General features: G+C 36.0%; 1 protein-coding gene across 3 annotated transcripts in view; it reads right to left on the reverse strand.

Moving 5' to 3' along the window:
* Positions 1–8793: 8793 nt before the first annotated feature.
* Positions 8794–18156, reverse strand: part of LOC582810 — a 32275-nt gene continuing 22912 nt past the window's right edge. For 2 of the 3 annotated variants that reach the window (XM_030976594.1, XM_030976595.1), the window contains exons 23-29: positions 17114–17171; positions 16226–16297; positions 15574–15643; positions 13374–13519; positions 12043–12135; positions 10928–11087; positions 8794–10056 (exon numbers count right to left, since the gene is read on the reverse strand). In XM_030976594.1, coding sequence (XP_030832454.1) covers positions 10012–10056; positions 10928–11087; positions 12043–12135; positions 13374–13519; positions 15574–15643; positions 16226–16297; positions 17114–17171 — 644 coding nt within the window. In that variant the 3' untranslated portion in view covers positions 8794–10011. The remainder of the gene's footprint in view (positions 10057–10927; positions 11088–12042; positions 12136–13373; positions 13520–15573; positions 15644–16225; positions 16298–17113; positions 17172–18156) is intronic. The other variant, XM_030976596.1, reaches the window with a different exon arrangement.

Genomic DNA, 18156 nt, shown 5'->3' on the forward strand with positions numbered 1-18156 from the left:
CTATGTATTTCAACATGTTCAATGCCGAATTAGGTCTCTGAGACCGAAGGGTTGTGTTACCAAAATTCCTTTACCATGAAGATCAAGTATTGAACTGTATAAGACCAAACCCTGTTTCCCGTACGTTGCCTATGGCACACATCTTTATCATGTTTTGTATAATGAGAGGGCATGTTTTATTACTTGTTAGATTTTAATAAAGCGTATAACAATGTTGAACTCCACCTGAAGGACCAGACGGTCTGATAAGCTAAAAAAAAATGCAATTTGTGCAATTTGGTATTATAATGATATACTTTTTGTTCTCCTTTAAATAAAATCAATCATAATTGACTATTATATTTTTATAATTCAGTTGTAATATAAAATGCTTCCTGAGTTGAGATTGGCAGTGACGTAAACGGTGTCTGTCTATGCGCGCCCGCGTTATTTATCATTAGTGTCATCCCTACCAATCCCTTTTAAAGGTACTATGTCCCATTTGCAGGCCAAAAAAATGAAAAAGTTAAATTCCAACTGCATTTGAAAAATAATACTAATTTAGAACTTCCCTAAAAAAGGTGGGGCTTGAAAATGTCTTCAAGTGGAAAAAATAACGACTATTAGTTGTCAAATCGACTTTAGGGCTATGATTTTCAGACAATACGTTTTATGCTGCGCAAAGATTCAATCAGTTTAATCTTGGCCATCACAAGAAGTGGGTTATTGACGTAGACAAATGCTCATGTACCCTTTACAACTCTTTTCATGTATGTTATTACCAAAGAAGGAAAAAAAAGCCAGTCAGTCACTCAATAGTGTCTGACAGTGAAGTCTAGCAAGTAAACGGGTTTTCTTGCATAATTTGAATATGAGGACACTGCTAACGTTTAAATTTCACAGATAGGACATACATGACATATTCATAATTCCTGCAAAGTTCTACAGAATTTGAGGTTGGCTGCAAAAGGGACATAGTACCTTTAAGGAAGCAGTTTATATTACGACTCAATTATAAAAATATACTAGATAAATATGATTGATTTTCAATAAAATGAGAACAAAAAGTAAATCAGTAATACCAAATTTTTAGGCCAAAGTAGTTACTACTTTTTTATAAGTCGATGCTTCTAGATTAGTAAATGCTTATGTTTATTAACCAAAGTGATATTTCAGCAGTATCTAGTGTTTTTACAAGCAGATCTATTCATGATTTATGTAGTTGATTTTCAACTTTAAAGTCTAACTTCTGTACATTGATGAAGATATGTTACTTTTATGAAGCAAGTGGTAGTCTTCACCAGGTCCTTCCTCCTTACACCCCTTACCTTTAAGGCATAAAATGCACTTTGTCTGGTGAAACGCATTATCTTTTCTACTCAATGCTAGGCATTTTTATTTGATTTTGCATCTGTATATATATATAGAACAACAACCAACAATTTGACATCCAACATTTTGTTAATTCATTAATGGGATTAATGAGGTTGTTTCAAATTTATATTAACAAATCTTTAAAGCCGATATTTCTAAATCTTATATTTCCAACTAGCCTAAAATTGATATGAGTAACAATAGTAACTTATTATGAAATTTATGAATGATTCTGAAATATAATTTGTGTTGCTGAGATTTTCACCAAAAAAACACGCTATTTTTGGAGATTCTGCTGTAAATACCTGAGAACTTGCTAGCCGCGGCAAGTAACAGGTGTTACCATAAAGTGAAAGGTTATGAATGTGATTTTAAGCAATTATTTAAGCTACACATTTTACTTATCTACTATAGCTAATGCTTTTACTTGAAGCTTTTACTAGTTAGTAATTACTTATTTTTACGAATACGGCTTACTGTTTGTGAGTTCATTTTTCATGGACCTTTATTTACCCTGGGATGTCAACAACACAGTAATGCAATGACATTGTAAGTGTATATTTTATTTTAAAAAATTGAAAACATTTTGAAATACATAATCAGAACTTGCAATTGCATTTCATTTGTAGATTAGGATAGACATGATCTGAAGTACAATTCAGTATTCATATCTCGAGCTGTCACTGTCATAGGTCAAAGCCGTTGCACTTTAAAAGAGGCCTTGATTTATTTGATGTATTATCTGTGTGTGTTTTTTTTTAAAACAAACGTGTTCAGTAATATAATACTGATTAGAAGAAATCTCAAATGTTATAGATAAATTAATTATTACTAGTAAGCCTATTACATGATGATCAGTATCTATTGTTAAATATATAGGTAAAGGAGTTATATTTAAATATACTTTCAGTTTAAATTTAGTATGTTCAAAACATCATTTAATCAGGTTTTATGGTAAGGATTGCTAATAAACCTGACAAACTATATTCTTCAACTCGAATCATAAAGCCCGCAACTTCCGAGTTATTTCTGATCGAATTTGTTGTGCTTGCTACACAATGGTGTTCAGCAACTATTAAACCGTAGTATTCTGTAGACATGTACTTAATGATAATTTGAATGTTATCATACTGTATGGTAAATGGAAATATGGAATGTTACCTTATATATTATTGCGAGATTTTTCAGAGTTAACATAATATTCAATATGTAGAGGGTCACGTATTACTCACTTACATCCATTTTATACTTTAATAGTATTTTATATAGTTTCACTTTTACAAATTACGTCAATGACTTACAAGTTGCCTTTTTGTTTTGTCTTACAAAGTGTCACAATGGATGGACACTAAATATTTGACGAAAGTGATGAAACAAATATCTTAAAATATACCAAAACAGTGTACCAAAACGTTATGTTAGTGAGTGATAATGAATAAAAAGACAGGTACATGTATTACTAATTTTAAACCGAATTGTTGTTATCAAGATACTCCATGGAATCATTTCACATAATAATGAAAATAATAAAGCTTGTATAGCAAATATGTATTGTTTGTGAGTTTGTTTTATTTATTCACCATGTAACATTATTATTTACTGATAATAAAATTCAGTGGGTTACATCGAGATATAATACTTAGTAGGAACAGTGCATAAACAAAAGATGTTTGAAGCGCTAAGTTCCTAAGATAACATTATAGCTGATAATTATTATGTTGAGATAGAACATGGCTTAAAATAAGACATTCTGTCGTTACAAATATAAAAACAAAATACAAAATAAATGTTTGAATCAAAATCATGAATAACGAGCAAAACAAGGAAATACACATTATTGCCTCTTCTTGAAAATATAGCAATATTATAGTGTACCTCTAAAGTTAACAAGCATATTTGGAGAGAAAGAATTTCTTCAGTTTCTTTTTAAAAGGTTATTACAAGTTTGTATATCAGGTGGCAATACGTTCCAAACGTCAGGGCCTACACATCTAATCGATAATAGACTGAGGCACTTATAGGCGTAATAACAAATGGAAATCAGGAGAATGTCTGGTTGGGTAGTTATAAATGTCTTTATTCAGAGTAAAATCGTTACAAAATTAGAGGCAGCTCTTTTTTTATATTTTAATTTGGTACATGAACACTGCAATTTGCATAATTAATGAATATCAGGAATTTTCAAAGTTCTTAATCTGAAAAATAATGGGTCAGTATGATCAAAATATACAATGATACAGTAAGAAGAAGTACGTGAATGAATAAAAGAATTGTAAACAATGTGAACAAAATACTAAGTGAAACAAAAGGCTTTAACTTGTAACACCAACATAACGAGACATAACTCGAGAAAGATCACGTACGTGTTCATGCCAGGACAGGCATATGATAGAGCATATCAAATTATAGCAAATATGTCTCCGAGTCTTTGTGATAGTGACAGAAGATATTCCCCTTTCAGGAAAAAAAAATCCATTGGAATCTAGTCAATGATTTTCAGTCTAATATTACTAGAAAGTGTGCACCAAATCGCGCCAAGTGAGTTTGAAAATTCGAATTTCTTTCAACTTCTGAGGGAACGACACCTGGGACGACACCCTTCAGACATTCCCCTGGGGACGCGCCACTTCATATTTTACTCCATTGTGCCCCCCCCCCACATTTTAAAAAGGATTGACGTCCCTGAAAGGAGGTACCCAGTAAACACGTGGGTGGAGATAATGATAGATGACCCTGGGAAACAACGTTTGCCTATAACATGAGGTAGAAGTGAAAGTAAGCCTGATTCTTTTCTCGACTTGTTTAAGATTAACCATGGCAGGTGACAGTATGTATGTAACAATGACGTAAAAATGACGCCTGGCTGCTCTCCGGGGAGTGGAGAATGTGCATACATTGTGAACGGGTAAGCCTGAATCCAATGACCGGGGTAATAATATACTTATCTGTAAGGCGTTATAAAAGAACGAGCCATTATTATTTATCATTAACTTCAAGGGCATGGTTAAGAATAAACAAGGGAAACGCTCTCGGCGGTCTCGCCTGCATAACGCAATTCAATATGATAAACCAGAACGTCTATGACGTAGCGCTCATTAGCCTATAATCTAGGCGGAGTGCCGAGCTTTTTTCTTTGCTGCTAGACTAACCCTAAGCAGAACGTCTGATACGGCGAGACTACGAACCGTGAGGCACTCCGCCTAGATTATAGGCTAAGCGCTCATCCGCATCTCGCAACAAAAAATATCGTAAATTTTTATGTGGTACACTTTTGAACTGGTCAAAAAATTAAAATTTGATGCCCTGGAAGGGACATAATTTCATTTCATTTGCATAAATTACCATAATTAATTTATGGAGAACAATTTCAAAATTCTGTGTAGAAGTTTAGTGCACCAAAGTTAGCTCTACCAGATAAGGCAAACCAAATCAAAATCGGTCAAGAAATGAGGGAGAAGAAGAGATTTTTGTTATTTTTGGAATAAATTTGCATAAATTACCATAATTCATTAATGGATAACAATTTCAAAATTCGAGAAATGAAGGAGAAGAAGCATTTTTTTGTGATTTCGAATAAATTTGCATAAATTAGCATAGATAATGAATTTCACGATTCTGTGTAGAAGTTTTAAATCCCCCTCCTAGCTCTATCATGAAACAATCAGAATCAAAATCGGTTGAAAAATGACGAAGAAGAAGCATTTTGAAAATCTTGATGTTGATGCCACAACAAAGTCTAAGTTTGTTGACCTTAAATGACCTTTGACCTTAACTTAGTGACCTGAAATTCTACTCACATGATTGGGGAGACTTGATAACCCTATAGTTCAAGTTTCATTGACTAAGAACTTATACTTTCAAAATTATATCAAAAATTCAAAAACTTAACCTTAGGTTAAGTTTTCGATGATGATGCTACAACATAGTCCAAGTCTGTTGACCTGAAATGACCTTTGACCTTGACTTTGTGATCTGAAATTCTACTCACATGATTGGGGATACTTGATTACCCTTAAAAAAAACTTAACTTTAGGTTAAGTTTTTGATGTTGACGCCACCGTCGCCGCCGCCGTCGCCGCCGTCGCCGCCGTCACCGGAAAAGCGGCGCCTATGTCTCGCTTTTTTTGCTACGCAGGCGAGACAAAAACTGAAGCTCCAAATTATCTCTCTCTCCCTCCCTCCGTCTGTCTGTCTCTCCCTCCCTCTATCTCTCAATAGCCACCCTCTTGCACAATCTCTCATGTTTAATACAATAAACATTCTTCCCATTACCCTCCTGCATCGCTGTAAATATTCGCTGAATTACCCGTTGTATCACATTCTGATATTTGTTGTTCTTTTGCCAATATTTTTCATGTATAATAACAGTATTAATATCATTATTATTATTGGGCTTAATTTCATCATCATCATCATCATCATCATCAGTATTTCCATATTAAAAAAAATCAAAATAACCACTCCAGACATGCCTGATTAAACGTCTCGACTGGCTTTATTACATACCACCAATACATTTGTTTGGTAGTTAACACAATATGTTATCATAAAACATACACAAAAATGAACAACAGTAGCACAAAACATGAATACACAAAATTCAATGTAAGCTAAATGTGTACATACGTACATGTATATGTAGACCAACTTCCTGCATGTATATCTATTTCTTTTTCTTGTTCCTTTTCTACTTTGAAAAGTGCATGTATATGCCTTGCCTGAACAGCACATTCATTGTATATCTGTTTTTTTTTCCTATTTCAAGATGACTAACAATCTTCTAAAACTTGTGCATTTTGCAACACCTAATTTTTCAAACATAGTTTGTCCCTTCAATAAAATAATATTTAGAAAAACAATAAAATTGTGTGTGTGTGTTTGTGCGATGCCTGTATCTCGTTTAAAAAAAAAAGGGAAAAGAAACCATTACAAAATTCAGTGCCTCCCCCCCCCCCCCCCCCCCCCTCCTCAAAAGAAAAACTACCCGCAAAAACATTTAACCTTGTTTCTTCATAATAACAATATCACAACAAAAGTGTGACATATTCAATACAAAATGCCTCATCAGTGAAACTAATACTTTCATGATAATATGCAGAACATGACCATTAATTGAAAAAATCTATTTGACGTCATGACACTAAAACATAGCAAGTTAATTTGACCATGTTTATCATACTTGCATCTTGTTGTCACGGTAATAATATCCGAATCGTTCACTTTATTCTTCCAATAAGGAAGTCCTTTTACCAAAAGATATTCCAACAAAATAATGTGACAATCATGTCAATAGTCATAAAAGGTGAACTTTCAACTCTTAACACAATGATTCCCAAAACTTTGCCCTGGTAATGTTTCTCTGTAAAATCTGTACACAAAATTTGATTGAAGTTCATCCCTGTATAATACTTTCATAGAATAGTTGCAACAGGATTTAAGAGGCCAATGGGCCACCCCCCCCCCCCCCAGAAAAAAAGGAAAGTAATGATGGTTTCCTAATTGTATGTATGTCCAGTTATTATTCCATAATTTTGTATATGTATAAATGTACACTTTGTTTACATACATAATCTGTATTTCTCATGAATGGCAGTTTGGTAAACATTGTAGGGAAAAAAGTGTTGAGAAAATTTAAACTCTACAAAAATAGCACTACACGAAAGCAGTGAACAATCAAAAGGTGATCTTTAAATATATTGTGATGTACCCATACACATTATATTCTCATGAACAATTCTCTTTTATAAATGAAGAGTTCTCATGAAAACAAATGAATTCATCAAATACATGTCGATCATAGATGCCGGACTGTACATTTATCAACAATAACACAACCAACTTGATTTTTTATCTTTTATTTCTACTCCATACTGTTGCGATTGACCAAATTATTTTTTCAAACTTTGAAGCCAATGAAATGCAAATAAACTTATTCAAAACCATTCCATTTCTTCTTTCAAATCTCTATTCCAAGAATATAATTACTTTGAATGAGTTAGTTGGTTCTTATCAATCATTCTTTGAAACAAAATGTCTATTTCTCCTATCCTAGCCAAACTGTATCTTCAGAAGTACATGTATAAAATGAAATCTACAGTGAGTTGCACATATTTGGGTTGTGAGGAAAGATAAAAAGAGGATTTCAGCTTCACATTACATCTTGGGGTGTTAAAACATTCCAGTGGCAGACTTAAATCTTTAAAACTGGCAAATTTTACCCACAAAAAAACTTGATTTTTTAATCAATTAAAAATACTTGTTTCGTTTGAAAATGCCCATTTGTTTTTTAACATATTTTTAGGATACAAATTAGGTCCACGTAATTGAGTGTGGTATAATGCCTTACTGAGTTTCAAATGAGTTGCAGATAATTTAATGAGATAAGGTTTGATAAGTGTTCCAATTTTCATAATTCATCTGTATTTATCATTTCAAAGTAATGAACCCATTTTGAATTTCAGCATTAAATGCAAACCACCTACAGCACTGCAAGGATAGAAGTACATGTAGTATTAATACCACATTTGCATCAAGTATTTTAATTTTTAAGGTAATCTCAACTGTTTCCAGAAGCTCGGTTGGTAGAGAACTTCTCAATCGATCGAAATTGAGAAAATAGAAAAGGGGAGTACAAGAAATACTATAACAAACAATGATAGCGGGTGCTTTATTACACTACATGAAGAATCTATACAGGTATATATAATAATATACTCTTTATGAAATATCAAAGACACATTTGTGCAGCCAAAATAAAACATGAAAAAGGAAACGACCCTCCATGACTGGCAAGAAAACAAGGTGAATAAATGGACATGAGGGTGATATAGTAAACATTGATTGTTACACTCCATGATGTAAATGTTTAGAACAACAATGGAATGTTAGCAACTATGGATAACTTTTGGGAGGGAACTGAATTGAGGTAAGCCCATTGTATTCTGACCCATACGTCACCAACATCATCACAACTTTTGGTAAACCCACCAATGATTTCAAGTTGATGGCCCTACTGGAGCTTGGAGTAGGCAAAATAAAGAAGAAAAATGACACGTGATATGTATATTCTTGTATAGATTTGGTTTATTCTTTGTGACAAATGGGATAGCTAATGACCACATGCCTTGGACTAGCCCACTTAATCCTTCTCTTTTCGCAGTGGAACCGCATTTCAAGAAAATTTCACTGAAAGCGGACAAATAACCAGCAAAAAAAAATTGTGTATGGGTAGAATGTATAAAATCAACCTCCAAAAAGAACTTTATCTGGCATTCTATTGTTAAATGGTTGAGGATGTTTGAGGAAAATAAAGGATGGCATAAAACCCTGCATGCACGGAACCTGATTTGGACTTGTGCTCCATGCGAGCCCTTTTCTATGAAAGAGCGTATTTACGCATTTAGTAGTCTACTCAACAAGCATTATACAGTTCCCTGGGAGTGTATTTAAACTGTAATATCTCTTTGAAGGAGATATATTTGAAGCTCAAATTTGACTACAATATACAAACATAGAGCCCCTTAATACCTCAAACATGTTTTGGCTATTGATACACTTTAAACTTCATATTCTAAACTGTTTATCATGTGGTAATTGGGTTGTGCGGAGCAGCAAATTGCAAAAGTAACTAACAAAAACTTGTTGGAAATCACATTCATGACAAGCACAGCTTTCATTTGATTTGTTTGAAAGATAACAAAGCTTTCTCTTGCCACCAACATTGCATATTCTCTGAAATGAAACTAATAGAATAGACTGCTTATGACACAATACACAAAGAATACACAAAAAATACAAAAAATACAAAAAGAAAAATACATAATGGAAAGATAATTACAGGATGAAAAAAGCTGGGAAAATTTTCAAGTTTTTCTTGTGTTGGATCAGAGCCAGTAATTGAAACAACTGATTATTCTCGCTTTGGAAGATAAGTCCCTATTTTTCTTCTTGAATCATGTCTGCATATTTGAAAAAGAAATTCTAAACCCTGTTGTAGAAGAAGATAAAGGTTAAGTACAAACAATTCTAAACGGAAATGTGCAAGCTTTTTATTTGTTCACCCCTAATGTGAACATCCCTCCCTTTTCATTCCTAAACACTCATTCTCTATATTTGAAATTTCATTTACTGATCTACAATATCACTTCATCAATCTTTAGTCTGTTTTTGTTGTTGCATTTTTCCTATACCAATCGATCAACATATCTTTTGCTGATGGCAACTAAAGAAAATGTGTATCCCCCATACATAATTGTAAAAAATATAACATAAGCAAAAATAAATAACTTATTGCTTCAAGTTTTCACAGCTGAACTTCTTTCCACATATCTTGACTTCCATGCTTAAGACAGAAAACAAAGTCCAATCGCCAGGCAAATCTTTGACACAGAAAAAAACATAAAAGCTACAAACAATGAAGTAACGAAACTTGGTGCTGGTGATTTGGTGCTCGTGTTGGCATCGCATGAACTAAAGTGTACACCTTAAGCACCAAAAATGAGTGTCCAGCCAGTGTTTTTCGAGACACCTGTCACACATTGCAGTGTCCTATGAAGATTGCCGTGTTTAGAAGCATGTTCAATCCCTTCCGTAGCTCATGAATGTACGCAGGCCTACCAGAATGGTTCTAAAATAGTTCTTCAAGATAATACTGACTGCTCAGTTCCTTCGGCCGCCGCCGCCGCCACCGCTTTTGCGACCCTGCTGTAGATGAGAGGAGATAAGGGAAAAAGGTATTAGTAAAGGACAAAAATAACAATGCAGCACTACTCATAATCAACTTTTTCAAAATAGCATACCTCTTGCATTTCCACTTGCATTTCCACAGAGTCGGAATAACAACAATACAAGCTTTCAGTCATATAGAATACAACATGTAAGGAGAAGATGTCTTTTACTTTATAAGCTGATATTCAGTAGAATATTGTTGAAATATGGGGGAATTGATAATGGAATGCAAGTACCGTATGTATCAATCTTAATGCCAGTAACTCAGATGTCTCAACGAGATACAGATCTTATGAACAAATTACAAATTTTGTTTGTTTTTGAAACCTGATCAAATACTTGTCACTCTGATTTCAATTGTAAATAAATGTTTCAGGGTTACAACATTTAATTCTTTCAAAGAGCCCTGAAAAAACTGACCTGGTAAGCTCCACTAAGAGCACTTGGTTATCAATATTTTGATCAGAACATTGCCTGGTGGAGGCTCTTTATCGACTACGGAGAGATCCAATACATGGACTGCTCATTTCTGATTGCCTGCCTCCAGAACCACCAAGAACAACTACCCCCTGGGCAACCACCCTCTAGGACGACTACCCCCCCCCCCTGGCAACCACCCTCTAGGACAACTACCCCCCAGAAAACCACCCTCTAGGACAACTACCCCCTACGACAACTACCCCCTATGACAACTACCCCCTACGACAACCATCCTCTAGGACAACCATCCGCTAGGACAACTACCCCTTGGACAACTATCCTAGGGGAGGGATAGTTGTCTTGGGGAAGGGGGTAGTTGTCAGGGGGTGAATGTCCAGGGGGTAGGTGTCCAGATGCAGGAACCTACCTTCCTTCCATCTCCAGACCACCAGGTTGAATTCTTCTGCTGGTTTCTGTTTCTGTTCCTTGGGCAGTTGTTTTTCCGATGTGACATGTCACCGCAGATGAAGCATCCTTGTCTGTCCTCACCGCGGGTGTTGCCTCCCATGTAGCGATGGTCTCTCTCACTGGACAAACAACCAAAGAAAATGATAGTAACTTTTAACCATCCTAAGAGATGATGATTATGATGATAACAAATGCATTACTTATTGAAGCCTCTCATCACTACAAACACTACAAACATTACCTCCCATGTAGTGATGGTCTCTTCTCCTCTTCCTCCCTCCTCCTCTCTCTCTCTCTCTCTCCCCTCCCTCCCTCCTGTCCTCCCTCCATCTCCCTCTTTCTTTCTATTTCTCTCTCTCTCTGGACAAAGCAATCAAACAAAAGTGATAGTGATTTTTATCCATCCCAGGGGCTCGATCACCAAAGTGCTAATAAAGCATTACTCATTAAAGGTGTCTTTTATTCCCATTGCAGTCGCTTTAACAAGGGAAGAATGTTTGGGTCATGAGCCTTAAACTACTAAGATAGAACTACCGTCACAAATAGATTGAATTAGTCTGATTAAGATGTTCTATTGCATTTCAACTGGACTGGACTGCTCTAAAATATGACAATGGTCTCTTTCATTATTTTACACTTCTTATTCCCCTTTTCTGATACAACTTCTCTCTTCATCAAGATTCATTTGAACTACTCTTCCTGCCCCTCCACCTTCCCTTCTATCCTTCTCTTCCACTCTATCAACCTCTCTATCTCTATGAATCTCTCCTTTTCTTTCTATCTTTCCCTCTCTCTCTCTCTCTCTCTCTTTTTATCTCTATGTCTATATCTACCGGTATATCATTGCTGTTTAACCCCTCTATGCAACCGAGGGTTTTACTAGTTCGTTCATAAAAACTTCGCTGAGGGTATGTTTCTTCGACCCGTCTCTCTCTTTCGCTCTCTCTTACACATTCCGTCTCTCTCTTTCTCTCTCTTACCCTCCCCCTTTCACTTTTCCTCTCTCTCTCTCTCTCTCTCTCTCTCTCTTTCACCTCACATCATCTCTCCCATCTCATTTTCATTCCTACATACCTTTGTAGTTCGTCCACGTACGCCCCAGGTGCGTGCATTGGTTCGTTCTGACAGACCTCTGTGAGGATAGGGGATGGAACAAAGCTCTTCCCTCTGATCAAAAGAAAAGATTTCATAAATTAGTTTAAAGATAAAGTTGAGTTATGGTCATGCGATTGCATTGTGAAAGAAACGTTGTTAAAATCGATCAGAAAAGGTTGATCATCTAGCATAGATGTACTGCAAGGTTCTGGAATCATCAAAATGATAAGAAATTTGGCCCAGTCTTCGTAAAGTTAAAAGCACTGTACACAGAAAGATGTATATGGGACTACGCACACGTGCGCGACACGTGCGTTTATCTCTCACACACCAATAGATAAACTAATTTACCAAATATATCAATTAATAGGACGTTTCCCGGCAAAATTTTTATCATCATGTATTAGTCAAAACATACTCTTTCACATGATTGGTAATAAGAGCTTCCATTTCATTTTTTGAAATTGGGGCGTTTCCAATACTGGTCTTTACCTTTAAATTATTTTTTGGTGATATATCACACAATTGACCACTTCATAGTTATTTCACTGAGCTGCCTGACACCAACAAAAACAACACAAAAACACAAAAATGACACAAAAATAACCCCAGGAAGTGGCCTGTGTAGACAGATCTTCATATTCATGTGCTTGCTTATAAAGGCAAGGGAGAGGTTAGAACATTAAGTTAGTATTTTACTTAGAATTTTACTTGGCTAAGTAAAATGTTTTAATTCGTATTCAGATCATTTCTTAGCATTTTTTAGAAAGTCTACTTTACGGCAAAAGACTTATTGATAAGCATTGTGACATCACATTGTCGTTCAAAATGTTTGCATAATAATCACATTGCATTAGATGTGCAATTTTATAATTGTACGCAGCTGAAGATAACTGGTTATGATAGTCCTATACCTGTCAATCAAGACCTCCAAAATAATTGGCTCAAGTCTGCTCAGGAGCTGTCTTAATCTTAGCCTATAAAATACTTAGCCAAAAGCTTCAACTGAGTATTTTATCTAGAGGTGTTGCGGTCTAGTGGATAAGTCATTGGACTGTGGATCACAGGGTCCTCGGGTCAAGTCCCACCACGGCACTAATGTCCTTTGGCAAGATATCAATCTACTGTGAGTGCCGAAATCGGCTGCCTAGCAGAGCCGGGGTATTAGTTTGAGCGCCTTGAGCACCACGCATGGTGGATATGTGCGCTATATAAACATCCAAAATTATTATGATCCAAGCTGTAAACTTGGTAAAATACTCATATTTCTAACACAAGTATTGTACTGAATTGAATATCGGCCACAGTACCTTGTTGCTGTGATGATGACGTGCCTAGTCGTTTCCTGTCCCGTGCTATCTGAAGAGAGGCAGTATAAGTTAGCCATTTCATGGACGAATGCACGTTGGTCTCTGGCCATTGGAGGGAATGTATAGATCTGGGTAGGTTGCTGCGACTTGATGGGGTTAAAAAGAAGGGACAAATACTGTCAATTTAAAAATCTTACGGATAACTATCAAGCCCTTGTTGAACTCACTACAAAACAAGGAACTTTCGCAAATTTCCAAAAGTAAGTATGGTGTCACTCGTGATTCATTCATAAAACCTTCCCAAATCTGAACCAATCACAACTAGATGGAACTTCGACTGCGCGCAGTCGAAAATGATGCCTCCGTCATAGAGCAATTTTACAAACCAAAACAGAAGAAATTTTTCAAATTCAAGTTCAATTGTAATCCATTAAGAGGTTCTCAGAATATCGTGATTACAAGCAATTTCTCATATACATATATGACCCTTTGATCTTTGACCTGATGACCCTAAAATCTACTCAGTTCATTGGCTCTGCAAGATGTCCTGAGTTAAATAGTAATCCATCTGTCAGTTCTAATGAGAATGCGTTCACAAGTTATTTTTGGATACATAATGAGCCCATGACCTTTGACCTCATGACCCATGAATCTACTCAGTTCATTGGCTCTGCAAGATACATACATGATCGAAATTTGGCAGGAATCCATCAATCTGTTCTAATGAGAATGCGATCACAAGCTATTTTTGCATACATAATGAGCCCTGTGACCTTTGACCTTTGACCTCGTGACCCCAAAATCTATTCAGTTCATCGGCTCTGCAAGATACAAACATGACCAAAGTTTGGCAGGAATCCATCGATCGGTTCTTGAGATAATGCGATCACGAGCTCTTTTTGCATACCTAATGGGCCCTGTGACCTGTGACCTTTGACCTTGTGACCCCAAAATCTAATCAGTTCATCGGCTCTGCAAGATACATACAAGACCAAAGTTTGGCAGGAATCCATCAATCGGTTCTTCAGATAACGCGATCACGAGCTGTTTTTGCATACATAATGAGCCCTGTGACCTTTGACCTTTGACCTCGTGACCCCAAAATCTAATCAGTTCATCGGCTCTGCAAGTAACATACATGACCAAAGTTTGGCAGGAATCCATCAATCGGTTCTTCAGATAACGCGATCACGAGAACGGGACGTACGGACGGACGGACGTACGGACGTACGGACGTACGGACGGACGGACGGACAACCCGAAAACATAATGCCTCCGGCTACTTCGTAACGGAGGCATAAAAATCCTATTGAAGACATTGTTTAACAATGTTTCCAGTTTTACAAATCTGAGATGCATGGCCCTTCGTGTTATCAGTGTCTGTGATATGGTGTAATATTGAAGCCCTAACAAATTGCGCTTCAAAATGATCATGAAGTGCCTCAAAAAAGAAAAACAATCCTTGAGTGACCGGTTTTACCATACTCATTTTCCCCAATAGACTGTAGCATTATAAAAACTGTTGGGAAAACATTTTTTGAAATTTTGATTTCGAAATCATAAATATCTTGATAATCTGACTGACCTAAATGTTTATAATTATGATTGCAGTACGAGCTAAATCCAGGATTTTGTTTAGAATCTGAAACAAAGATACCCAATCCCTTTAAACATTTCATGCATGAGAAATTTTCTGGTTTTACAACAGTCCACTGATTGATGGAGTGCCAGATATCAACCTCTCTATTCAATAGTAGGAATATAGTCATTTTTACAGGCTGAAGATAGCAATTAAGATAAACAAGTGAACTTGACTCCACCAGCTTACTAGGGGATTAAACTTAGCTGTGACTATCAAGTAAAATGAAGACAATCAATCTATTCAAGAGAAGTTTCAGTTTTGGCAAAGTTGAAAACTATTTTGTGAGCTTTCTTGTTCTTTTTATTCCTTCAAAATTAATAAGTTTTTGGTTACAAAACTAGTTAAGTAATAAGCATTCATTGTCAATGATTTGATTGGTTTACGGACTGAAACATGTTGCATAGATGTTATCAAAGAACAAGCCAAACTTTGCAATACATTTTCCTCAAGATTTACACCCATTGCCAGCCCATTAATTCATCATGCTCTTCTTCAACACAAATGAAAATTAATTTAGGATTCACATAAGATATAAACTATTGGATAATACATGCTTACCTCGGTGTTCACACTACTGATCAAGTTTGCAAAATCTTTTTCGACATCAGCCACGAATGGGGGTGACTTCCTGCAAAGTTCATACAAATGACAAAATAATAATGCTACTGTGCATGTGGACAAAAGATGAGATGAAAATATCTGTCATAATAATAATAATAATAATAATTGATTCTCATCAAAGCAAAGAAATAGAAAATGTTTTCATACTGTAAATTCCAGACTCTGATTCAAACAAAGAAGAGAGATTGGAGAGAAAGGAATGGAATGGTTTTACAAATTTGACCCATTTCTTTTGTGGACCATGTGATCCGTGTATGAAGCATACAGGAATCAGAAAATTCAGTAGCCGTTGAGTTACAGCGTGAAAAAAAAATCTGCCTTTCTAAGAGGAAAAAAACCCTGACAAAATAGAACAGGGTGATGACAAGACATTTAAAAGTAGAAGAAAATAAAAAATGGAGATGGAAGATATGGAAGTTGAGAAAGATGAAAGGAGACAGACAACTCTGGAGGAGGAGGAGCATAACAAAGATTACAATGTGTAGCATGCTTGTATGTTTATATGTTTGTTTGTTTGTTTGTTTATCCGTATGTTTGTTTCTTTATTTGTATGTTTGTTTGTATGTTTGTTTGTTTGTTTGTTACCTACCTATACATATCTTTCAGGATTGGGGTGAAGCCCACTCTTGATGTAGATTTGGGCAGTCCATTTGACATAGTCCTGCAAGGAATAAACAATCAAATTATTAGGGATTTGGAATGAAAAATGAATTTGAATAGAACATCAAAAGTAACAATAAATACCAAAGTGTGCATGAATATATAAAGATAAAGTTGAGTTCTGGTCATGCGGTTGCATCGTGAAAGAAACAGTGTCAAATCGATCAGAAAAAGTTGATCATGTAGCATATAAGTATCGGTGTGCACTGCAAGGTTCTGGAGTCATCAAAATGATAAGAAATTTGGCCCGGTCTTTGTAAAGTAACAAGCACTGTACACAGAAAGATGTACATGGGACTACACAAACATGTGGCCTAAAAATTGGCCCTCAATTTTAAGCTGTTATTTGTCATATTTAGAATATGAAGGCATTTGAAGAACCATGCTTTTCAAGGAACATTTCTCCTCTTAAGTTCTTCCACACTTGCATATAATGAAAATGATAACGCTCACAACTTATTTTTCACCTCTCGCTTCTCTTTAAGAACATAAGTGTTATGTCAGAATCACACTGTTGACCCTTTCACCTCAAGTCAAGTATTTAAACCACTCATCTCTTACACCTCTGCAATACAGCTCAAGTGTCATGAGCAAGGCTACATGAGAAACAGGGCGTTGTGGCGTGCGCCTGTAATCCAGCTAACAATTCGGAAGTTACAAACTGATTCAGCCGAGGACGCAGGTTCGAAACTGAGTCACCTCTTTCGGATGGTTACGTTTAAGGTTGGTCCCCAGACGTAAATAATCATATCTTATTGACACACGTCTGTAAGAACCCAATTATACACACACACACACACACATATGACCTACTGACCCTTTGGGTTGAGAATGTGTGCTTTCTGGCTTGCCTTTAGTCCCTCTGGTTGGATCCTCTGTTTGGAAGGAAGACAAATAACAGCAAAATAAAAGGTTAAAAGTTAAAATGTGACAAACATGCAGAAAATAATTGATTTTCAATGAAAGAGTGAATTGTTCTTGCAACAAGAAGTTTGATCGATCCTCAATACAAATCATCAGTACAAGGGGAGAACATTTTATGCGGACTGCACTACTTACAGCTACTTACGCCCTCTATATAGCCCACAATGCCTTAGGGGTACCCGTTGATCTCCCATGGTCCCCTTTTTCTTATGTTAATTGAGAGCTGATTTGATGAGATAACCCTCTGCCAGTGACTACACAGGGAGGTCTAATCCCTCTTGGCCAAACCAGTGCAGATAGGCTTTAACCCTATTTTAACTGGGCTATTTCAGATCAGGTTTTTACTGGGGGGGGGGGGGGGTTTTGTTGTTTTATTTCTTTAATAACTACAATTCAACTATTTTGACCCCAAAACAAACACCTAAACTTTAAACAAGACTAAATAACTAATGTTTTATCTCTTTTTAGGAAAAATGACATTTCCATATGTTTTGTACACAAATCACAAAAATGAGCAATTTTCGGGCTGACATGCGAAGATAAAAGGTCACGTGACTTTGTTACTATACGTCCGATTTTCAAAAAAATTGTTTTAAAAGATGCGTAAGATTCAAAAGAAAAAAGTCATGAAAGGAAAATTTTATATCTGCCGCGGTTTCGGAGTAGTCGCAAAATTTCTACAGGGGGGGGGGGGTCAAATTGACCCCCCCCCCAGTTAACGTAGGGTTAAGGGACCTTCTACATGAATCTTCTATGCCAAAGAGGAATAGAATATAGATACTTCATCATCTAACTTAAAACTGGGGTAAAACTCTGATTGCATATGGTAGAACAATAACCTGAAAATATCTTTGTCTCATTTGTGATTAATAGAGATCATGGAAACATACTGAGTCCATTTTCAAGGGAAACAAAAAAATGTGGTCTCTGTAGACA

This window comes from Strongylocentrotus purpuratus, unplaced genomic scaffold, assembly GCF_000002235.5.
Source record: "Strongylocentrotus purpuratus isolate Spur 01 unplaced genomic scaffold, Spur_5.0 spur5_scaffold_9, whole genome shotgun sequence".
Classification (NCBI taxonomy): Eukaryota; Metazoa; Echinodermata; class Echinoidea; order Camarodonta; family Strongylocentrotidae; genus Strongylocentrotus; species Strongylocentrotus purpuratus.